Source organism: Microcaecilia unicolor, chromosome 3 (genome assembly GCF_901765095.1).
Source record: "Microcaecilia unicolor chromosome 3, aMicUni1.1, whole genome shotgun sequence".
NCBI lineage: Eukaryota > Metazoa > Chordata > Amphibia > Gymnophiona > Siphonopidae > Microcaecilia > Microcaecilia unicolor.
The window spans coordinates 295,242,173-295,266,865 of record NC_044033.1 but is presented as its reverse complement, the minus strand read 5'-3'; the positions used below and the strand labels follow the sequence as shown (position 1 = coordinate 295,266,865).

Below are 24,693 nucleotides of genomic sequence, written 5' to 3'. Positions count from 1 at the left end.
GGCAGACAGGGACACACGCTAACAGGTACTCAACAATCTCTCAGCTTTCTCTGCAAACACCAGTTGAACTCTCCCAACAACGATTTTGCCACTCTCCAACTCCACACAATCGCTAATGGGTCTATAGACAATTTGCCTCTTACTCTGGTCGCTTTTATTTGTGGTCTAATCACGCCGCCTTTGTCGCCGGCCATGTGTTACTATTTTGCTATCCATTATACGTTGCAGCCGCGCGTCTTGTTATCCCGCCCGCAACACACCCCTAACACGCCCCTTATGTGGCCGGCCTTAGTTGGCCGGCTTTATGGTGACGCCGGCGGAAAGGCTGGCATTCGATTGTCACTTATGGCCGGCTTTCTGTGACGAAGCCGGCGATGTTCCTTTTATGTCGGTTTTTCGCCGGCGATTTCTTTCGATTATAAGCTGAATAGTAACATAGTAGATGATGGCAGAAAAAGACCTGCACGGTCCATCCAGTCTGCCCAACAAGCATAGGCGCCCCGTACAAGAGGCTTGGACAGGCTAAGCCTCACCCTGCTGTGCTCTGAGGGGTTTAAATTGTTGATTTGCCTCCATCCTCACAGCAGGAGCTGCAGTGAAAAACCCTCTAGCCTTGTGTAACCAGTTATAGAAATTGGTTTATGATTTGTTTACCTTACTGCTGGGAGAGCAGGGGAGGGGGGGGGGTTGGCTGGAGGTGTCCTGGGTTGCCAGGGAGATATTTAACAAGGATGACTTCCTGACCTGCACTGAGGACTAATAGCAGCATAATCATACTGGGCCAGCATGATCAGAAAAACTCACCAGACAACAAAGGTAGAAAAGATCATTTTATTTTCATTATAGTGTTTGGAATACGTCCACTTTGAGAATCAGGTGCTCAACATTCAAAGTTTATATTATTTACTTATTTATGGCATTTTATCCCACATTAAACATGAATTAGGGTGTTTTGTGGCTCTACATGAGAATTGTGATGATATGATCCCTTGTTTCATATTGTTGACGGTCTGCATTTTCCGTATGGGTGGTATATTGGTGTATTAGGTTCTGCCCAGTGTAATATTTATGGTACAGTAAGGTTCTGAGTGTGTTTTTGCACAAAGTTGTGCACAGTGTTTTGCAGTTGAGCAATTGTGCTTAGAATATGCTTTGAGCAACCACTTTATTCTTTGACATATGATACATATCTAATATCTAAATTTAATAAAAGGTATTAATTGTGATTATCTTATTTTTATTTATTTATTTTTTCTGTGTGTTGTCAGACAATTATGGATATAAGCTCCGCCCCTGGCTCCACCCCCTAACCTCGCCCCCTTTAGCCTCCCCAAACAGTTGGGCCACCGACTGCCTATGCCAACAAGACAACTCATGTGTGCTACTTTTTGTGTATACCCTACTTTGATTTGTACCTATGCTCTTCAGGGCACAGACTGTATAAGTCTGCCCAGCACTATCCCCGCCTCCCAACCACTGGCTCTGGCACAGACCGTATAAGTCTGCCCAGCACTATCCCTGCCTCCCAACCTCCAGTCCCGCCTCCTACTACTGGCTCTGGCACAGACCGTATAAGTCTGCCCCACACTATCCCCGCGTCCCAACCTCCAGCCCCACCTCCCACTACCGGCTCTGCTATCCAATCTCGGTTAAGCTCCTGAGGATCCATTCCTTCTGAACAGGATTCCTTTATGTTTATCCCACGCATGTTTGAATTCCGTTACCGTTTTCATCTCCACCACCTCCCTCGGGAGGGCATTCCAAGCATCCACCACTCTCTCCGTGAAGAAATACTTCCTGACATTTTTCTTGAGGCTGGTACTGTTTCTTTAAGGGGGGGGATCAGTGACCATTGGGGGAGAAAAAAGGTCATTCCTTTATTCCTCCAGTGGTCATCTGGTCATGGCTTATTTGTTCTAAAAACAGGTTTAGCTCAAAACATCTCAGTTTTAGACCTGGACCTTTTCATTTTGTTCCATTATGGCTGAAAAATTTCCAAGTCTCTCCCCTAAAATGCCCAAATCTCACCCTTAATATGCCCCCAACATGCCCCTTTGAGATTTTCATTCACTGCAGAACAGCATAGAAAAACATCAAAAAAAAAAAAAAGGTTTTGAAAATACCAATTTGGACGTTTTTATGAGAAAAACATCCAAATGCTGTTTTATATCACTTTTTAGGCATTTTTCTCTTTTGAAAATGAACCCCAAAGTATACAGTGTTTAATCATGATGAAGTGGACCCTGTGCAGAGTGCCAGATTCAACTCTGGACACCCTGTTGTGCAGACTGGGTGGATTGTGCAGATCTTTATCTGCTGACATTTATTAAGCACTCTGACAAAACTAGTCAAGTAGCTGAATACATCAGCAACATTGGAGTCAAACATTAACTCTTTTTGTAAATTATTGATAGTGCGTGTTTTCTAGTAAAAAAGGTGCGGGTACTCAAATGCTAGGTCACCCTTCAGGGGTGGGGTGATCATTGAAGGACCCACTCCACAATAGCCAGGCCTTCTGCAGCCAGTTATACAGTCTATGACAAGGTAGAATTGGCATGCAGGGCCTGAGCTCTTTCATTAAATCTTGGGATCCATGGGTCAATTTTAGCAGACAATGGAAAAACTGCCGGTACTCAGTACCCCCAAGTACCCCCTAAAAAACCCCCTATTATTGAAGACATATTTGTGTGTGCAGGCATGGACCTAATATGTTAAATTCTGCATATTACAGCAGCACAACATTTTTTTAAAACTATTGAAAATATATTTGTGTGTGTAAACATAGGGTTAATATGTTAAATTTTGTTATTTTAATTTTAGATTTATTTGTGTGATCTGTAATGTAAGTTTTATTTGTTTAAACTTGATTATGTATGTGCTATTGCAATCCCCTTAGTTGTAGGCGGAATCTACTGTCTAAATAAATAAATAAATAAACAAACTTGAAAACCAGTAAAATAGCCAGATTTTGAGTCTTCTCTTCCAGTGGAACACCTAGTCCATCTAAGCTTACACTGGTCAAGGCAGGATCAACCCTTTGTGGGCCCTAGGCTAACAAGTGCATTGTGCTCTCCATCATAATTTTAGAACTCCCCCCAAATCAGGCCCTGTGTGGTTGTGACTGCAGAGGAAAACCAACAGAGGAGGAGAGTGGCAGGTAAAAAAAAACACTGCTGGAGACTTTCCTGCTGACTAGTGGAACAATACGCAGAGGGTGGGAGAGAAGAGGTGCACTGACCTCCCCCCAACTATTACTTCTGCCATCAGCTGACTTATCAGGACAAAAATCTGCCTTGACAGTTAAGCATCTGAGAAGGCCCCTTCTAAATATTGAACCCTAGATTGCCTATAGCAGAACCCTGCCCTGCAGGTACTACAACAGACATTAGATATGATTTACCAATTTATATCACCTCCAATTTGTAAGATTCGAGCCATTTGTTTTGTAAATATCCAGGCTGATATCATAGTTAGATATTGATTCTGATGATTTATTGACATCCAACATACTAGGCCCAAGGGTAAGTGAGCTGTACCTCATCGGCATAAGCAAACGAGCTTGCAGAGAACCTACATACTTCAGCAGAGGGGAAAGTACATCCCTGTAAAACTCCACAGCTCTGTATAAGATATTTCACAAGATTATAAAGTTCCTTAACAAAAGAGCTTATAGTCAATGCTATTGTATGCTATTATATATGAAGATAGCATTTTGCCATTTGGTGGCCAACATGTGTATCAGTTGCTACCAGGAGTTGGAAGTGGGAGAGGATGCATGATTTATGATAGGGAGGGGAGAGATCGTGCAGTTTTTATGCCAGGGATCTGGACTCCTGAGTGTGTTTGAAAGGAAGTAATGCAGTAGCTGTCAGCAGAATAGAGGCCTCTTGCTCACCTGGCAATGGCATAGCCAAGACTGATTTTTGGTGGGGCCCAAGGTTAACATGGATGGGCACTAGGCCATATGGATATTAACACCATCACCAGTTCTCTTGTTATTGGCTTGGGCTGCTGCTGTTGACTAAGTGGGGCCTAGCTCCAAAGTGACTATGCCACTGTCTTGATCTCGTCCTCTCTTCTACTTGCTCACCCTCCAATTTCCGCGCATCAGCTCATCCTCTCTCTGACCATCACCTAATCACATTCACACTTCAGCACCCTCCCCCTCAATCATCGCCCAACACTAAATACTACTTCCAGAAATCTCCAGGCTGTTGACCCCTCACCTTACCCTCTAGTATCTCTGAGCTCCTCCCTTCCATCATGTCCTCCGAATCTGTTAACAAAGCTGTCTCCACTTACAATGCCACTCTCTCCTCTGCTCTAGACACCCTTGCACCGTCCGTCTCCCATCCCCACAAGGCGTACCAATCCCCAGCCCTGGCTGACCCCTTGCACCCGATACCTTCGCTCCTGCGCCCGTTCGGCTGAACCGCCTCTGGAGGAAATCTCGCACCCATACTGATTTCATTCACTTCAATTCATGCTATCCTCCTTCCAATCCTCCCTATGCCTCGCCAAACAGGACTATTACACCCAATTGACTAATTCCCTCAGCTCTAACCCTCGTCGTCTCTTCGCCACCCTCAACTCCCTCCTCAAAGTGCCCTCTGCTCCCACCCCCCATCACTCTCTCCTCAATCTCTGGCCGACTACTTCCATGACAAGGTCCAGAAGATCAACCTCGAATTCACCACCAAACCTTCTCCTCCTCTTCATCCTATAACCCACTCTCTCAACACACCAACCCAGGCCTCCTTCTCCTCTTTTCCTGATATCACCAAAGAGGAAACCGCCCATCTCCTCTCCTCCTCGAAATCCACCACCTGTTCCTCAGACCCCATCCCCACCAACCTACTTAGCACCATCACTCCTACTATCACCCCCACCATCTGTCATATCCTCAACCTCTCTCTCTCCACTGCAACTGTCCCGGACACCTTCAAGCATGCTGTGGTCACACCACTCCTCAAAAAACCATCTCTTGACCCTACCTGTCCCTCCAACTACCCGCCCCATTTCCACCTACCCTTCCTCTCCAAGATACTTGAACGCGCCGTTCACAGCCGCTGCATTGATTTTCTCTCCTCTCATGCCATCCTCAATCCGCTTCAATCCGGCTTTCGCCCCCTACACTCGACAGAAATGGCACTATCTAAAGTCTGCAATGACCTGTTCCTCGCCAAATCCAAAGGTCACTACTCCATCCTCATCCTCCTCGACCTATTCCGCCACTTTTGACACTGTCAATCACAACCTACTTCTTGACACACTGTCCTCCTTTGGGTTCCAGGGCTCTGTCCTCTCCTGGTTCTCCTCTTATCTCTCCCATCGTACCTTCAGAGTACACTCTCATGGTTCATCCTCCTCACCTATCCCGCTCTCTGTTGGAGTTCCTCAGGGATCTGTCCTTGGGCCCCTCCTTTATTCAATCTACACCTCTTCTTTAGGCTCCCTGATCTCAACTCATGGTTTCCACTATCATCTTTATGCTGACGACACCCAGCTGTATCTCTCCACACCAGACATCACTGCGGAAACCCAAGCCAAAGTATCGGCCTGCTTATCCGACATTGCTGCCTGATGTCCAACCGTCACCTGAAACTGAACATGGCCAGACTGAAACTTATTGTTTTCCCACCCAAACCCACTTCTCCTCTCCCTTCACTCTCTATCTCAGTTGATAACACCCTCATCATCCCCGTCTCATCTGCCCACAACCTTGGTGTTATCTTTGACTCCTCCCTCTCCTTCTCTGCGCATATCCAGCAGATAGCCAAGACCTGTAGCTTCTTTCTCTACAACATTAGAAAAATTCGCCCCCTTCCTCTCTGAGCACACCATCCGAACTCTCATCCACTCTCTTATTACCTCTCGCCTTGACTACTGCAACTTACTCCTCAACCGGCCTCCCACTTAGCCACCTATCCCCCCTTCAGTCCATCCAGAACTCTGCTGCATGTCTTATCTTCCGCCTTGACCATATACTCATATCACCCCTCTCCTCAAGTCACTTCACTGGCTTCCGATCAAATACCGCATACAGTTCAAGCTTCTCCTACTAACCTACAAATGCACTCGATCTGTAGTCCCTCCTTACCTCTCTACCCCATCTCCCCTTACGTCCCTACCCGTAACCTCCTCTCTCAAGACAAATCCCTCCTTTCAGTACCCTTCGCCACCACCGCCAACTCTAGGCGCCGCCCTTTCTGCCTCACCTCACCCCGTGCTTGGAACAAACTCCCTGAGCCCATACGCCAGGCCCCCTCCCTACCCATCTTCAATCATTGCTCAAAGCCCACCTCTTCAATGTCGCTTTCAGCACCTAATCACAACAACTCTACTCAGGAAATCTAGACTACCCCAACTTGACATTTCGTCCTTTAGATTGTAAGCTCTTCTGAGCAGGGACCGTCCTAGTTATTAATTTGTACAGTGCTGCGTAACCCTAGTAGTGCTCTAGAAATGTTAAATAGTAAGTAGTAGTAGTATGCCCCTACTACCGAATTGCCCCCTGAAATTCCATCATCTCTCTCCCTTGTCCTTATTTCTGCTTTTGTGTCTGCCTCCAAGCATGTTTCAGTTCTGTTGTGTATTGAGAACACTGGGGAGGTGGGGGAGGCTGAAGGTCACTGATGCTCCATGTCCTTTTGCAGGTGGTGAAAACGGATCTTTTGAATCACATGCACCGGCAACTGAATGATGCACTGGATAGTGCCATGGAGGATGCTATGCAGGCCTATGCTCAGAACCTGAAGGGCACAGCACAGCAGAACTGGAGAAGCAGAAGCAGAACCAGTAAGAACCAAGCCAGCAGCACATGCCATCTTGAACACTACCTCAAAAGAGTAGGAAGATTGAAGTTCCAGGGATTCCCTATCAACTAAGAGGTTGATATTCAGTGCAATTTAACTAGAAAGGAGAAGCTCCTACCTGGTTCAATCATGCTGGGTGGCCCAGGAGCCGATATTCAGTGACACTTAACTGGACAGTGCCTACTGAATATGGCTGTGATTAGAATGGCACTCTTTGGTTAGTGCGGGGGAGTGGACGAACGAAGATGGCTACTGCTGGGGGAACAGGCTTTGACTTTTTGACTTCAAGCCATCTCCTGTCATTAAACCTCCTTGATACAGGCTTCCTGGACTCTCTGTCTCTCCAACCTCCACCTCTTCCCTTCTCCCTTCACTCCACCCCTTCATGATACAATATTAGACATGCCAAATCTCCCACTGAGATACTGCTACTAACTGCACTGCCACTGCTGCTTCTCCCAATGAGCAGCAGTGGTGACAAAACAACAAAACAAGCACGGAGCCGCAGTTTTCGACATGCGTTGTCAGTTCTACTGGTCCTCTCCCTGGACAGCAAGTTGACATCATTGGGGCAGAGGACCGTAAGAGCCGACAGCGCATGCCTGAAGGCTGCAGACCTGCATTTGTTTTGTTGTTTTGCCAAGGCTGCTACTGCTCATCGGGAGAAGAAGCAGTGGCTGCAGAAAACAGAAGATACCGGGGGGAAAGGGGGCATGGAGAAAGAGCAGGAGATGCTGAATGGAGAGAGGGGAGGAAAATATAAAAGAGGTGGGGATGCTGGATATAAAATGGTGGGGGAGAGAGAGATGATTAGTAGAAAGATGAGGAAAGAAAGAGGGGACACACTGGATGGAAAAGGGCTGAACAGAGAGAAGCTGCTGGGTAGAAGGATGGGGAGAAAGTGAGAGACCCTGGCTGGAAGGATGGAGAGAGAAAGAGGAGAGATGTTGTATAGAAGGAGGGAGACAAAGAGGGAAGACACTGGAATGATGGGGAGAGAGAGGGAATGGTAGGAGAGAAAGAGGAGAAGGATGGAAGGGTAGGGAGAGAAATAGAGGAGATGCTGCATGGAAGGATGCAGAGAGAATGAGGGGGAGACACTGGAAGATGGGTAGAGAAATAAGGAACACACTGGAAGGATAGGAAGAGAAAGAGATGAGATCTGGATGAAAGGCTACAGAGATGAAAGAGGGGGAGACACTGGAAAGAGAGGAGAGGAAGATTGAAGACACTGGATGGAAGAGTAGGAGGGAAAGAGGGGGAGATGCTTCATGGAAGGGTAGCGAGAGAACGAGGGGAGAGATGGAAGGTAGGGAGAGAAAGGAGGAGATGCAGTATGGAATGATGCAGAGAGAATGGGGGGAGACACTGTAAAGATAGGGAGAGGTAGATGTGGTTTAAAAAAAAGAAGTAAAAAAGATAGGAAGGGAGAGAAGTGCAGATGGACCGGAAAACTTGTAAAGAAAGTTAAGAAAAGACAGATGAAAGCAGATCTGGAGACTGAGACAAACATGATTGGAAAAAAAAAGAAAACAACAAGAGGATAAAGGGAGAAAGAATTTATTCTTAATTCAGTAAAGGGAAAATGTCAATTTCACAGCAAATTTACATTGCTTTCTTTATAGTTTTCAGAGTGCTGTTTCTCTTTTTCTTGTGTTACACTGTTGGTAGAGAGTGGCTTCTTGGGGTTTAAGTTTAATGTTTGTCTACGTATCCATTATTATAAGTTTGTGTTCACTTATTCTGTACCTGGCAAGGGTCTATTTGTGTTCAGTGTTTGTAGCCAAGACCAGATACTCCATTTGCATGGAGCTTCTATTCACACATCTGTAATATTCAGTTTCCCAATAGCATATTGATGTTCTAGGTCCCATTGTAGTATTTACTGTATTGCGTTTTCCTAGGAAGGATCCTTGATGTGTTACTTCTGGAATTAGTGGTGTTATGGTAAGCAAATTAGCTTCATAGGTCCTGAGTGATTTTTGTAGCTTTGTATTACAGTACTTCACAATATGCGTAGGACTGGAGAGGGACTATGGTTTTTTTTTACTGAGATTACACCAAAATCAACTTTTTTGTGTGGTGATTTTCTTTTTCTGCTTTGCATCTGTTCTTAGAGGAGGATCTTGGGGGTTTCTGTGGATGCAAAAAATATGTTTATATTAATAGCTTAATAGTCCAGTGTGCAGTGTTAGGGGCCAATATTTTTTATATTAGAGTTCTTAGGCTACATATTTAAACTGCTTTTTCAAAGTATTTACTGTTTTATTAATACAGCTTATTGCGGTGTTTATATTTGTTATAAAGGCAAGTTGAAGGATATGTACCATTGTAGAAATATTTGCAGGATACTGTGATGTGTTGAATGTTAACCAGACGTTAATCTACTGTAATGGCAGAGTTTAAGTATGGGATAATGTGACTATATTTTAAAAATGTCTGTGTTTCCTAAGATTCCATAAGTATGTAGGGGGTTTTATGTTGATTCAGGACAGCTGTTGGCCAGAACGTTACTTAGAAATCCATCATCAAGTGCACTCTAAGGCATTATTTAAGAATATACCAAGCACTATCACACCTATACCTAGTGCCCTCCCCCTATTAAGTCTGGGCCCCCTCAAAATGTCAGGTCCTAGTTATTCCACTGGCCATACATTAACTTCTGAGATCAAGTCTTCTTCCTTATAACTCCTCATCTTCATCACACTCTATCAATTTTAACTTCCTGACTGCCGCCCCACCACCATGGCCCCACCTTCTTCTCCCTCTCCCTTATCCCCTCTCACCTTCCTATCCAACTGGCCTGATATCCCTTGCCAAACTGGACATTCCACCAATAGAAACTTTAATCTCACCAGTTCTACTGCCAATATTTATGCTACTACTTTTATATCCAATGTGTGTAATGGAAGCCCTAAGTCATTTCCCACTGTACCTTTAACTCACTGTAATCTGGACCTGTTGCATATAGGACTTTACAAAATAAGGAAAATGACATACGTCTTGGGGAATTGACTTAAAAAAAGGCTTGTTGCTTTATCCATTTCCTCTTTTCAAAGTAACCCACAGTATATGATTGGAGAAGGAAAAAGCACAAGTCTCTGCTCTTGCAGCAAGCTCTAAGAAGGGAAGGGGTTAACAGCCAATTATTAGTTTAAGATGTTGTTAATTGGCACCAGTTGGCGGTTGTGCACACAACTGACCTTAGCCACTATTCTAGAAGCTGTGCGCTCATTTTCTAGGAGGCTGACTATGGGAGGGGGCATGAGCAGGGTCAGGGGTGTGCCTTGGAGTTATGCATATATGTTATAGAATACTAGAGATTACGCACCTGAAGCCATCCTCTTCCATCACATCCATGACATCTATGGACTGGTCTTTCTAATTTCCTGAATAAAAGAAAGTCATATATGCCAACACCACAGAATGAAACCATCCTGTCGCGGTTGACCCATGTCCAGTGACTACTCTGATTGTAAAGCTAGCTGATAGCTCTGATAGGGAACGGGGTAACCTCTTTTTATTATTTTTATAATTCTAATCTTTTTTCTAGGCAGCATTGCAACATCTGGGGACAAAGTGAAAAGTCTTTGTGGAGCGACAGTCCAGTTTGGAGTGAGTACATGTAGCTGTGGGTCTAGTAGTGCTCCAGCGTCTCCTCCTTTCTTTCCCTCACTCAATTGGTCCCCTGTATCCTTCTGAGGGTATAATATACTCGCCCCCTACTCTAGACATCTTCCTCCCTTCCTCTCAGCTGCTGGTGATATTTTGTCCTCTTTCTATTCCCTAGTGAACTGATGGAGGTACAGCACTTCCGCACCATTTACCACATATTTATTGCTATTTTCTGTGTGTTCATCATCACCACTGTGGCTGTGGACATCGTCGATGAAGGAAGGTAAAAGAGTCTCCAGCACACTTAAGTCTGTGGTGTGTGTGTGTGTTGGCACATGCGTGATGCAAGGATGTGTATGTGTATTCAATGTTCTGTGTATGTAATATAAAGTAGAAACTTGATTGCATGTTTGAGCAGTTAGAGCCTATTCTACTGGCGAAGTGCATACCTTCCTGCTACTTGGTATTCTATGCGAAGCTAATTATGCATGTGAATGACTAGAATACTGCCATCCATGTGCCTTCCTGCTGCCTAAAAGTAGAGTATGAAGTCTGATACAATAAAACATATCCCTCCCCCTGATATTCAAAGCGATTAAGTGGGTAGGAGCAGGGCCGGTCTTAGGTCGAGGCGACCGAGGTGGCCGCATAAGGCCTTGCGCTTAAGGGGGCCCCACGCGGCTCGCCTCAGTCAGCCTCCTCCGCTCCATCCCGGTGCTCTGGTATTTAAATTTACCTTGCTCGGACGTCGCAGCAACTGCACAGCGTCAGTGAAAGCGCTGCCCAATGTCTCTAACCTTCCCTTCGCTCGTTCCCTCTCAGTGTCCCACCCTCGAGGAAATGATGTCAGAAGAAGGCGGGGCGCTGAGGGAATGAACGAGTGAAGGGAAGGTTGGTGGAGAGACATCAGACAGTGCTTTCACTGACGCTGTGCAGCTGCTGAAACGGAGGTAAATTTAAATACTAGAAGAGAGAAGAGGTCGGGCAGATGGACATGGGAGCGGGAGGGATGGGTGGGGAGAGAGGAGCATTGATAAATGGACATGGATGGGAGAGCAGGGCCCAGGGAGAGAGGATTAATTGCTGGACATGGAGGGGAGGGAGGAGAATTGCTGGATATGGATAGATGGAGGGGGCAGGGGAGAGAGGAGCATCGATGGACATGGATGGGAGGGCAGGGCCCAGGGAGAGAGGAGAAATTGCTGGACATGTAGGGGAGGAAGGAGAATTGCTGGATATGGATGGATTGAGGAGGGAAGGGGAGAGGGGAGCATCGATGGACAAGGATGGACGGGAGGGCAGGGCCCAGGGAGAGAGGAGAAATTGCTGGACATGGAGGGGAGGGCAGGGGAGAGGAGAAGAATTGCTGGATATGGATGGATGCAGGAGGGAAGGGGAGAGAATAGCATTGATGGACAAAGATGGACATGGATGGGAGGCCAGGGCCCAGGGAGAGAGGAGAAATTGCTGGACATGGAGGGGAGGGCAGGGGAGAGAGGAGAATTGCTGGATATGGATGGATGGCGGGGGGAAGGGAGAGAGGAGCATCGTTGGACATGGATGGGGGGGCAGGGCCCCAGGGAGAGGAGAATTGCTGGACATGGAGTGGAGGGGAGAGAGGAGAATTGCTGGATATGGATGGATTGGAGGAGGGAAGGGAGAGAGGAGAGTTGCTGGACATGGGTGGATGGATGGAGGGGAGGGAAGACTGGAAGGAGATGCACATGGATGGAGGGGAGGGAAGAGAGAAGAAATCTGGACATAGATGGAGTGGAGGGCAGGGAAGAGAGGAGAAATTTTGGGCAGGAAGGAAGGGAAGGAAAGACAAAGGAAGGAGATGCACATGGATGGAGAGGAAGGGAGAGAAGAGAAAGGCTGGACATGGATGTAGGGGAGGGGAGGAAAGTAGATGCACATGGATGGAGGGGAGTGAGGAGAAATGCTGGATATGGATGGAGGGAAATTTCTGATTTAAGGAACACTTTGAAGGCAGATGCTGGAAGCTGGAGAAAGGATAGGGACAGGGCTACAGATGGTAGACAGGACACATAGGACACAGGAGGATGGTGGACATGGTGAGAGAAAAAAATATCAAATGGAAAGAAGACACTGTATAAAACAGAAGATACTGGGACCAAAGCGAATAGGAAAACTAAATGATCAGACAACAAAGGTAGAAAAAAGTATTTTATTCAGAATTTATTAATTGGAATATGTCAGCTTTGGAAATGTGCATCTGTGATATTTTGCATGTAAGTTCAATTTTTATAGTATTGCTACATGCTGAGTCTGACTTCTTGAGGTAACTTTCCAGTTCAGTATTTTGCCTTCATATCTGTTGTGTCATGTGTTTTTCATGTGTGATCAAGGTGCAGTATCCTGCTAGCCTGTAGTATATGCAGCCCTTTTTGTTGTGTTTATGTCACGAGGTAGTGTACTGGTATTTTAGAGCCTGGTGTAATTACAGTTCTGCCTTTCCACGCATAAGGGTGTAGCTCATCCTGTCCTTGGAATTAGTGCTGTTATGGTTCGGTAAGGTTATGAGTGTGTTTTTGCACAAGTTTGTGTATAGTGTTTTGCAGTGGAGAGATTGTGTGTCCGCACCTCTGACCCACCGGGGTTATGAGAATTGGAACTACTAATTGTAGTGGACTTGAACTGAATAATTTCTGGGGGGGGGGGGGGGGGGTTCATGATAGCATTGTGCTTATTATTTCAATCAGTTTTTCTGTACAAGTTTAACTTCATTTGTCTTTATTTGAAATTTCATAAATAAAAAATGTTCTAAAAATTGAATAATCTTATGAATGAGGTGGAGCTGGGGTGGAGGCGGGGCTAGGGCAAGGTGGGGCTAGGATGGGGCCCCACCAAATTGGTCTGCACAGGGCCCCGCACTTGCTAAGACCGGCCCTAGGTAGGAGAGGCTCCTGGCTGCTTAAATCTCCTGTGGTTGCCTATCTGCCAATATCAGCAGCACTAAAGCGGCAATGCCAATGATTATCACCTCTAATAGCTGCCAGAAAAGGGGCAGGTTAGGGGCAGTACAGGAGGCTGCGTTAGGGAGGAGACCAGGGTTATAAAGTTGCCGGTAATATTCAATGCCAGCACCTGCATAGCTAAGTGACCAAATTTAGGATACCTCAACAGCTGTCCTAACTTTGGCCGGCCTAGTTATATGGGTCCCAGCACTAAAAATCAGCCAGGACCTGCATAACTTTTCTTTAAAGGTTTCCCCCTCACGACCCCCCCCCCCCCCCAAATGCAGGCCACCACTTCCTCCCCCCCCCCCCCCCCCCCCTCTGCTGTCATCTAAGTGCCTGGTGGTCCTTGGCAGCAGGAGTGAAGGCCACCTCTCACGGCAGCCTCATGAAGTACCACAAGCTGTCACGAGAGGTCATGGCAGCCATTTTCCTTTGGTGGTCACAAGGGGCAGGAGAAAGTGGCCTCTGCTGTTGCCCCCAACGACGTACGCAGACCACTAGGGACTCCAGGTGGGCCCCGGGTGGCCTACCTAGATGATGGCAGGGATGGGATTTGAGAGTGGTGATGGACTGGGGGGGGGGGGGGGGGGAGTGATGGCCTTCTTTCAGTGGTGGCGGTCTGGGGAGAAGGAAGTGGTGGCCTGCTTTCAGGGGAGGCTCATGGGGGGTGGAGAGAAGGGAGGAATTTAAAAAACAAGTTATGTAGGTCCCGGCCGATATTTAGCTGGGGCCTAGCTAAATGTCTTATGTGGGCCCTGGCTGAATATCAGCAGGGGACCACATAAGCTTCAGTGGCAAGGACAGAAAAATTACCCCCTATATTCAATGCTGCTGCTTGACATGGCCCGGCACTGAATACTGGGGGCTAGATACTTGTAGTTGACATAGAGGCATATTTTCAAAGCACTTTGGGAGGCTAAGTTCCATAGGTTTCTATGGAACTTTGGGAGGCTAAGTGCTTTGAAAATGAGCCTCATACTGTTCAGGGCACAGCTGGGTTAAGGTGGCCCAAAGGGAAGCAGCAATGCGGAACTGCATGTGTCTCCACCACCTATGTATGAGCTGCAATCGCAACAGTCAGAGAAGACAACGCAAACGACGGTCCTGGGAAGCGGGAGACGGCCTGTTCGATCAAAGCGCCCGACCGTGACCCAGCTGACCTCGTCGAAGAATTGCTGTCATTTGACCAGGAATTCAGGTTAGGTGCCTTCGCTCCACACTCCTCGCCTGGTGCTACATCTGAGGGATCCTGCGCTCCGCGGTTTTCACCTTGAGCCGCGAGGTAAAGCCCGACTTGGAAGACTCAAAATGGGCCTGTGCGGCGTGGTCAAGGGATAACACATGCATAGCTATCCAGCGGCTAACTCCTCTCTCATCACAGCACCTGAACTGTTCTTCGCTGCAGGAACTTGAAATAACTGCACCTACCTGCATCTACTCACAGCAGCGGCTGTCGAACAACTCTAACGACTGTCCTGAATAAGTCTGGGTGAACTGTTTCTTCGCTGCAGGAGCTTGAAATAACTGCACCTACCTGCATCTACTTATAGCAGCGGCTGTCCAACAACGCTAACAACTGTCCTGAATAAGTCCGGGTGAAGCGGGAGACGGCCTATTCGATTGCAGCGCCCAACCGGGACCAAATTGACACCGATTGAAGAATCGCTGTCTTTTGACAGAGGGAACTCGAGTTAGGTGCTTTCGCACTACACTCTCCGCCTGGTGACACATTTGAGGGGTCTCGCATTCCTTGGTTTTCATCTTGTGCCACGAGGTAAAGTCTGACAGCACCAAGAAAACGTGAAGCACGATAGCCCTACAAAGGAGATCCCAGAGCAAAAGCGCTACTAAGGTTATAGCCAATGCCCTGAGGGCTCAACAACAAAAACACAGAGCCACACCAGCAGGACACCCTTAAAATCAAAAAGCTGAGAAGCGTGAAGTGCTTCTAAATAGATTGCCGGAACCTCCGAGGGCCCAACCCTCCATCCTAAACATGTAGACTTGTCGAAACTTGCTGTTCACTCCCATCCACTAATTGTTAATCGATCAGCTAGTGAAAAGAGTACTATGTAGAACCAGGCATTTACCACACAAGGAAGATATGGTCAGCTATTGGGATGTGAAATCGTCCTAGATACCACCGAGACCGGACTCAATAACTAATTGTCCTGTCCTCAACCACTGCAGAAGTTAACAGTTATATTACAAGCTCGACTTATGGAAGAGTGGTGATCTCCAAAAAGAAAACAAAGCCACTAAAACTGAGGTCTGTGAGGACTAGTCAGGCAAATAACGCTCCCTAATAACTTCCTGACAGGAGCACTTAAATAGCAACATAACGCTCCCTAACAACTGGATTACTAACACTTGAATTCAACCTCCTATGGCAGCTTTATAGAACCAGCTACTATTTGCCCATCTACTGATACCACAAGACCTTGCTTAGGGGTCGAATTTGCCCTTCAATTTCATCTATTCAATATCACTTACTTCTTCTGTTGAATTAGTTAGTCTATCAAGGTTTGCAGCTACCAATATAGAATAAACCACAAGAAGCTGATCTGCCCTGCAAGGCTATCAACTGTTCTGCCCTACACTGCTTTCAATTGAATCACCCTTACGGCTTTCAACTGTTCTGCCATGCACTGCTGACTACTGAACTACTCTGCATTGCTGACAAGTAATTTATCCTGCTCTTTGTCCTGCACTGCTGACAAATGAATTGCCCTGTACTACCTGCACTACTTATAACTGAATTGCCCTGCATTGCTTCATAAGTACATAAGTAATGCCACACTGGGAAAAGACCAAGGGTCCATTGAGCCCAGCATCCTATCCACGACAGCTGCCAATCCAGGCCGCTGTCGTGGCCTTCAAGTGTTTCACCTGTACTACCTGCACTACTTATAACTGAATTGCCCTGCATTGCTTCTTTTACTTACTACTGTCATTTGTTTGCCTTGCACTACTGATATTGGGTTTTGCCTACACTGTTGATAACTGAATTGCCGTACATTGCTTCAACTGCTTTACCCTGCACTGTTGATAACTGTTTTGCTTACACTATTGATAAATGAACTGCCCTGCTTGCTTTAACTATTCAACCCTGTACTGTTGATAACTATTTTGCCTGCACTGCTGGCAACTGTTTTTGCTTTGTATTGTTGATAACTGCCTTGTCTGAACTGCAGACAACTGAATTGCCTGTTTTGCTGACAATTGATTTACCCTCCAATTTACATCTATCCTCCCCTACCTTAGACACCCCCTTCTTTCCATATAATCCTCAGCCATTTCCCTACCAACTCTTCTTTTACTTAAATCACTCAAATTTTTTGTCTACCATTCATATGCAACTTCCTTTACATTTGTTCCTGCTACAGTAAACTGCTGTTCCACTCTATTATATTACTACTCTTCAGTTGCCCCTTTACAGTTAACCACACAATCCTACCTTCACTAACCAATCAAAATGATTTTCCTAAAATTATTCATAGTTATTCACTCTCTAGTTCTTATTAATGCAACCTCTAAAGCCCTACCATCGGATTAACATCATACCAGTTCTTCATTACCATAGAAGGCCATCATTTGTTCCTGCATCCTTGACCCTAGCCTGCATCATTTGCTTCTACCTGCATCCTCTACCCAGCCTGAATCATCTGTTCCTGCCTGCATCCTCTGCCCCATCATCTGTTCCTACCTGCATCCTCTGCCCCAGCCTGCATCGTCTTTTCCTGCCTGCATCCTCTGCCCCAGCCTGAATCGTCTGTTCCTGTCTGCATCCTCTGCCTTCATCACCTGCCCCTGCCTGCATCCTCTGCCCCAGACTGCAGCTTAACCGAGAGGATTGGGATTTTAATGGATATACCTTCATAATTGCTCACAGCTAACGTTTCTGGACGGCTGCTGCCTTCTATCCATTATCTTCATCTCACTGTTCTTCAAGATTTTACTGACTCTCCTGCTAATTACTCTCTACTACTGCTTCTGCTACTGCATATTGCATTACCCTATTTTGTATTTATCTTATATGCATCTTGTGTTATTGTATTTATCTTATATTATTGTCTACTACCTCTTTATGCCTATACTATCCCCTACCTAGTTTGCTCTGAACCTACCTGAACCTCCACCCCTTTAGCTTATTCTGAGCATTTCTGTACCAGAAATCTGTTGTTATTATTATGGCTCTAATACACCTGCTCTTCTTGGCACTATCCCTTCCCAATCTGTTTCTCCTTACGAAACCACTTCCCACCGTTGGAGCACATTGTCTTCCCTCTGTATTCACCATCTCTCTATCCCTCTCTTCACCATCTCTTTTTTCCACCCCCTTCTTCACAGCTCTCAACCTTCAACACTTCCTTCCTTCCATTCACCCCTCGCCTTTTTACCTGAATACATCTTGCCTTTGTCGCTGTCGTCATACCTCTCCTACTTTCATCCGTACTCTCCTACTCCTTCTCCTGCTCTCCGCTGGTGACATTAATCCCAATCCTGGTCCCCCTCATCAGCCCTCATCTTATTCATGTAGGCCTTACCATGATACCTCCAATCTTATTTCTATTCCTCTCCACCCCCTTCTTCTCTACCCTTCTCTTGTGCTCTATGGAATGCCCGCTCTGTCTGCAACAAACTCTCCTACATCCATGATCTCTTTATCTCTCATAACCTTCATCTGCTTGCCCTAACTGAAACCTGGCTTCACCCTGAAGACTCTGCTTCAACTGCGGCTCTATGTCATGGAGGTTATCTCTTCTCCTATACCCCTCGCTTGGTTGGCCGTGGAGGCGGTGTTGGACTACTACTCTCACCCTCCTGTAAATTTCAACCCATTCTTCCACCTCAATCTCACTGCTTTTCTTCCTTTGAAGTCCACTCGATCCATCTATTTGCTCCTCTACCTCTCCGGGTTGCAGTCATTTTTTTTTTTAATTTAAAGATTTTTTATTGTACAATCTAAATAACAATCACAATGAGACTTCGTCTCTTGAACATTTTCAAATTCCTCAACAAACATGCTATGTCAACATCCATTTTGTCTTTATTCCCCCCTCCCCCCATTCCCCCCCCCACCCTCCTCCCTTCAACCCTCCCTTCCTCCCCCCTCTCCTCCCTTCCCCCCTCCCCTCCCTTCCCCCTTCCCTTCCCCTTTCTCCCACTCTTTTAGCAACTTCCCCCTCCCCACCTCCCTTCCCTATCCCCCTATGAGTTGACGTTCCTATTCCCCTGCATTCCCAGCTAATATTTTCCCCAGCCTTATCCATTCTTCTGCTTGTGATTTATATTTTCCCTGACGTTTATCCGTCAATTTTTCCAAACCTATCATTAATTTTAGTTTTTCCTTCCAGTCTTGCTCCGTGGGGCCTATCTTCTGTTTCCATTTTATTGCTATGATTGTTTTTGCTGCTGCTAAGCATATCCTTTTTATTCTACATTGCCATTTCTTTCCCCCTTTATTCCCATAGCCAAGTAAACACCATTTGGGATCACATGGAAATTGGACTCCAATCGCCAGAGTTATGAGTCCTGTGATTAGCACCCAATATCCCTTTATAATCGAGCATTCCCACCATACATGAAAGTATGTTCCCTTCTCACGCTCACATCGCCAGCATATATCCGTAGCTTCAGGGTACATTACTTTTATTCTGTCTGGGGTGTAATACCAACGGCTCATTATCTTATAGGCATTTTCCTTAACTAGTACGCATACTGACGCTTTTTTCACTTCCAGACACATTCTTTTCCATTCACTCTCATTAAATTCAGTTTTGAGGTCTTGTTCCCAGGCCTTCATATATGGTAGTTTTGTAAATCTTGTACCCCTGATGTGTTCATATAGCTTTGATATTCCCTTATTTCCCTCAGTAATTGCCCCCATAAATTCTCAAACTTTTCATTCTCTAGCCATTCCCCTTTATGCCAATGTTCCCTTATCATATAACTTTTGACTTGGAGATATGCAAAGTGATCCGTCTCGGGTAAATCATAGTCTTGTCTTAAGACTTGAAACGTTTTGAGTTTCCCCTCTACTGTTAGCTCTCGAAATCTAATCAATCCTTTATCCATCCAATTTTTAAAAATTTTATTCTCCTGACCCCCTGCGAAGCCTGGCTCTTGAGTTATCCAGGCATATGTTGATCTTTCTTGCGGGCCCCTCAGTTTCTTTTTAAGTCTGCCCCACAGCCTGAATAGATGGGAAACAAATGGGTTCAATGTCAAGTTTCTATAAGTGGCCTCTGGGAGAGATCCCCATAGCAGTGCATCTAATTTTCCCTCCCGCACATAAATCTGCTCTAACCGTGTTACAGGGGAGAAATCTACCTTACTCCAAGTTCCTACTTGTTTAAGCTGTGCTGCCCAATAATACCATACTATGTTTGGCAAACCCCTTCCTCCCTGCTCCACTGTCCCCCACATTATTTTCCTTGATAGCCGTGCTTGGTGACCTCCCCATATAAATTTCCCCAATTCTGATTGTATTTTCTGCAATTCTCCCTTAGGGACCGAAATTGGCAGGGTTTGAAATAAGAATAATAATCTTGGGAGTATATTCATTTTGACCGCCGCTATGCGGCCCCACCATGACAACCAGCCTGTCCTCCATTTGCTGAGATCTTTCCGAATAGCTATAATTAATGGTATATAGTTAATCTGATATAACATGGTAAGATCTCTCGGTATTTGTATGCCTAAATATCTAAAGTTCGAGTTTGCCCAATGAAAAGCAGTATTCGTCTTCAGTTGTTCTATCTCCTGATCAGAAGTCGTGATCCCCATCAGTTCTGACTTATCCAGATTTACTTTAAATCCTGACATTCTCCCAAATGAGCTCAACTCCTGAATAATCTTCGGTATTGTTGACAGAGGTGTTCCTATGTAAAATAATATATCATCTGCGAATAATGCAATTTTGTGTTCTCTCCCACCCATGCGTACCCCTCTTATTTCTTTTAATTCTCTAACTCGCTGTGCTAGGGGTTCTATAGAGATGGCAAAAAGTAACGGAGACAGCGGGCAGCCCTGTCGTGTTCCCCTTTGGATATCAAATAGATTTGACCAACCCCCATTCACCTTAATCCGAGCCACTGGTTGTTCATATAATTTTTTCACCCATCCTATAAAGGTCTTCCCATTCCCATTTCTGTCATTACTTCCCATAAGTATTCCCACTCAACTCTATCAAACGCTTTTTCCGCGTCCACCGCAAGCAGTGTCATAGAGTCTCCCCTTCTCTGCGCCCCCCAGATCAGGTTGAGGGTTCTCCTAATGTTATCCGCTACCTGCCTGTTTCTAATAAAACCTGATTGATCTTCGTGTATAAGGGATGGCAAAACCCCGCTCAGCCTTTCTGCCAAAACTTTTGCAAGAATCTTAACATCTATATTCAGCAGGGATATCGGGCGATATGACCCACATAATGTGGGGTCCCTCCCTGATTTTAACAGAACCGATATCCCTGCTTCTTGCATACTAGTTGGCAGGCTCTGCTCCATAAAGCCGGCATTCCCCAAACGGACCAGCAGCGGCCCTAATTCACCTTGAAAGATTTTGTAATACTTAGCTGTGAATCCATCTAATCCTGGGGATTTTCCTCCCTTAAGGCCTTTAATGATTTTTGATACCTCATTCAATGTTATAGGTGCTTCCAGCATTTCTCTCTGCTGAGCCGTCACTCGCTGCAGCTCTAGATTCTGTAGAAAAGCCCTAATCTCTTCTTTAGGAGCCACTGTTTCTTTTTTATAGAGTGCCTGATAAAAATTCAGGAATTGTTCTCTAATTTCTCTATCTTGGTGAAATATCGAGTCTTTTGGGCCCTTTATTTTGGTGATCATATTTGTTATCCTTCTGTCCTTCAAGCCCCTGGATAGTAAATTACCCGCTTTATTACTAAATTCAAAGAATTTTTGCTGCATTAACTGCCTATGGTACTCCATTGTTTTCATCTGAATCGATTGTAGTTCTGCTCTCCACCGCTTAAGCTCTAGTAATTGGTGTGGCCTTCCCTCCCTCTGGTGTAGTGCCTCTAATCTAACCAATTGCTTCCGTACTTCAAGCTCATATTTTACTCTCTCTTTTTTCTTATATGCCCCCTTCTGAATTAGTGTCCCTCTCACTACTGCTTTTAAGGCATCCCCGGGTTGCAGTCATTTATCGACCCCCTGCTAAATCCCCCTCTTCCTTTCTCACTGACTTTGATGCCTGGTTCTCCTTCTTTCTTGAACCTTCATCTCCTTCCCTCATTCTTGGGGATTTTAACTTTCATGCTAATGACCCCTCTGACTCTTATGCTTCTAAATTCCTTGCCTTAACATCCTCCTTCAATCTTCAACTATGCTCCACTGCCCCTACTCTACTACTACTACTATGTAACATTTCTAAAGTGCTACTAGGGTTACGCAGCGCTGTACAGTTTAACAAAGAAGGACAGTCCCTGCTCAAAGGAGCTTACAATCTAATGGACAACATGTGCAGACAGTCAAATTGGGGCACCAGAATGGCCACTGTCTTGATCTTGTACTCTTCTCCAACTGTTCACACTCCAATTTTCTTGCCTCAACTCTCCCCCTATCTGACCATCATCTTATATCTTTCACACTTCAACACCCTCCTCCCCAGTCCCGTCCTATTCTAACCAACACATTTAGGAATCTACAGGCTATTAACCCTTCTACCCTGTCCTCCAGTATCTCAAATCTCTTCTCTACTGCTATGTCAACCAAGTCCATCAATGAGGCTGTCTCTTCCTATAATACTATTCTGTCATCTGCTCTGGACACTCTCGCTCCTCCGTGTCTCATCCCGTTAAACGTACCAAACCCCAGCCTTGGCTGACCCCTACTATCCGCTACCTACACTCTTGTGCCCGCTGTGCTGAATGCCTTTGGCTTAAATCTCATGCCCTTGCTGACTTCATTCACTTCAAATTCTTGCTGACCTCCTTCCAATCTGCTCTCCAACTTGCCAAATAGGACTATTACATCCATTTGACTAACTCTATTGGTTCGAACCCTAGACGTCTCTTTGCCACGCTAAACTCTCAAAGTGCCTTCTCCTCCTACTCCCCCTTCACTTTCTCCCCAGACTCTGGCTGATTACTTTCATGATAAGGTTCACAAGATTAAACTTGAATTCACAACCAGCTCTCCTCCACCCCTTCTTCCCTTAGTCCACTCTCTCAACCCTCTTACCCCTACCTCCTTTTCTTCCTTTTCCGAAATCACTGAAGAAGAAACTTTACTTCTTCTGTCATCCTCAAAACTAACCACCTGCTCCACTGACCCTATTCCCACTCATCTACTCAACACTATCTCTGCTGCTGTCACCCCTTTCATCTGTCATATCCTCAATCTTTCACTTTCCACTTCAACTGTCCCTGATGCCTTCAAACATGCCATGGTCACCCCACTCCTCATAAAACCTTCTCTGGATCCTACCTCTCCTTCCAACTATCGCCCCATCTCCCTCCTCCCTTTCTTATCCAAGATACTAGAATGTGCTGTCCACCATCGCTGCCTCGACTTTCTTTCTTCTCAGCCTATTCTTGATCTACTCCAATCTGGCTTTCGTCCCCTTCACTGAAACAGCACTTGCTAAAGTCTCCAGTGATCTATTCCTGGCTAAATCCAAAGGGCTCTATTCTATCCTCCTCCTTCTCGATCTTTCTGCTGCTTTTGACACTGTTGATCACAGCCTATTCCTTGACACGCTGTCCTCACTTGGATTTCAGAATTCTGCTCTCTCATGGTTTTCTTCCTATCTCTCACAGCGTTCTTTTAGTGTATACTTTGGTGGATCCTCCTCTTCCTCTATCCCGCTGTCAGTGGGTGTACCTCAAGGATCCGTCCTAGGACCTCTCCTTTTCTCCATCTATACTTCCTCCCTTGGTGCTCTGATCTCTTCCCACGGTTTTCATTATCACCTTTACGGTGATGACTCCCAGATCTACCTCTCCACACCAGAAATCTTGGCAGAAATCCAGTCCAAGGTATCTGCCTGCCTCTGACATTGCTACCTGGATATCTCACCGCCACCTGAAGCTCAATATGTCCAAACCTGAGCTCTTTATCTTCCCACCTAAACCAACCTCTCCCCTTCCCCCATTCTCTATTTCTGTCAACAACACGCTCATTCTTCCTGTCTCATCTGCCCGTAACCTTGGGGTCATCTTTGACTCCTCCCTCTCCTTCTCTGCACATATTCAACAGATTGCTAAAACTTGTCGTTTCTTCCTTTATAATATCGCCAAAATTCGCCCTTTCCTTTCTGAACACGCTACCAGAACCCTCATCCACACTCTCATCACCTCTCGCTTAGATTACTGCAACTTGCTTCTCACAGGTCTTCCACTCAGCCACCTCTCTCCTCTTCAATCTGTTCAAAATTCTGCTGCACGACTAATATTTCGCCAAAGTCGTTATGCACATATCAGCCCTCTCCTGAAGTCACTTCACTGGCTCCCTATCCATTTCCATATAAAATTCAAGCTCCTCTTATTGACTTATAAGTGCATTCACTCTGCAGCTCCTCACTACCTCTCCACCCTCATCTCTCCCTACACTCCCTCCCAGGAACTCCGTTCACTAGGCAAATCTCTCCTAATTGCACCCTTCTTCTCCATGCTAACTCCAGACTCCGTTCCTTTTGTCTCACCGCACCTTATGCCTGGAATGGACTTCCTGAGCCATTACGACTAGCTCCATCCCTGGCCACCTTCAAATCCCAGCTTAAGGCCTACCTGTTTGATGCTGCTTTTGACTCCTAACTTGTCACTTACTCGTAACCTTTATCTTGTCCTCCTCTCTTCAATAGTCCCTTTCCCTATGTGTCCTTCTGTCTGTCTTACCCTTATCCTTATTGGTCCTGTCTGTCCTAATTTAGACTGTAAGCTCTTTTGAGCAGGGACTGTCTTTTCTTCATGTTCATTTGTGAAGCACTGCGTACGACTGGTAGTGCTATAGAAATGATTTCTAGTAGTAGTAGTAAACAAGCCAATTATTCCTTCAAGAATTTCCCACAATCAGCAAAACCCTTCAAATTCTAACCAGTCATCACAAAAAACAATTGCAGTTTCATCCGAAGCAGATGACAACCTTACAAACACCACAGCATCAAAAATGCATAACGTAACCAAAATTACAATTCAATACTAGGCAAATCATAAATATCCAGCCATCATCCTATACAAATGATTCCTACTTACCGATTCGAGTAGGATACATCAATACCAGATAAGCAGTAAATAAAGCTGAAATTATCACTGACTGAATTAA

At 45.6% G+C, this 24,693-nt stretch overlaps 1 protein-coding gene across 1 annotated transcript in view; it reads left to right on the top strand.

Moving 5' to 3' along the window:
- The window catches only part of LOC115464627 (sterol O-acyltransferase 2-like), a 327,319-nt gene that overhangs the window by 51,355 nt on the left and 251,271 nt on the right, over nt 1-24,693 (top strand). The window contains 6 exon segments of the mRNA XM_030194991.1: nt 6,657-6,747; nt 6,750-6,798; nt 7,369-7,396; nt 7,460-7,583; nt 10,403-10,430; nt 10,606-10,713. Coding sequence (XP_030050851.1) covers nt 6,657-6,747; nt 6,750-6,798; nt 7,369-7,396; nt 7,460-7,583; nt 10,403-10,430; nt 10,606-10,713 — 428 coding nt within the window.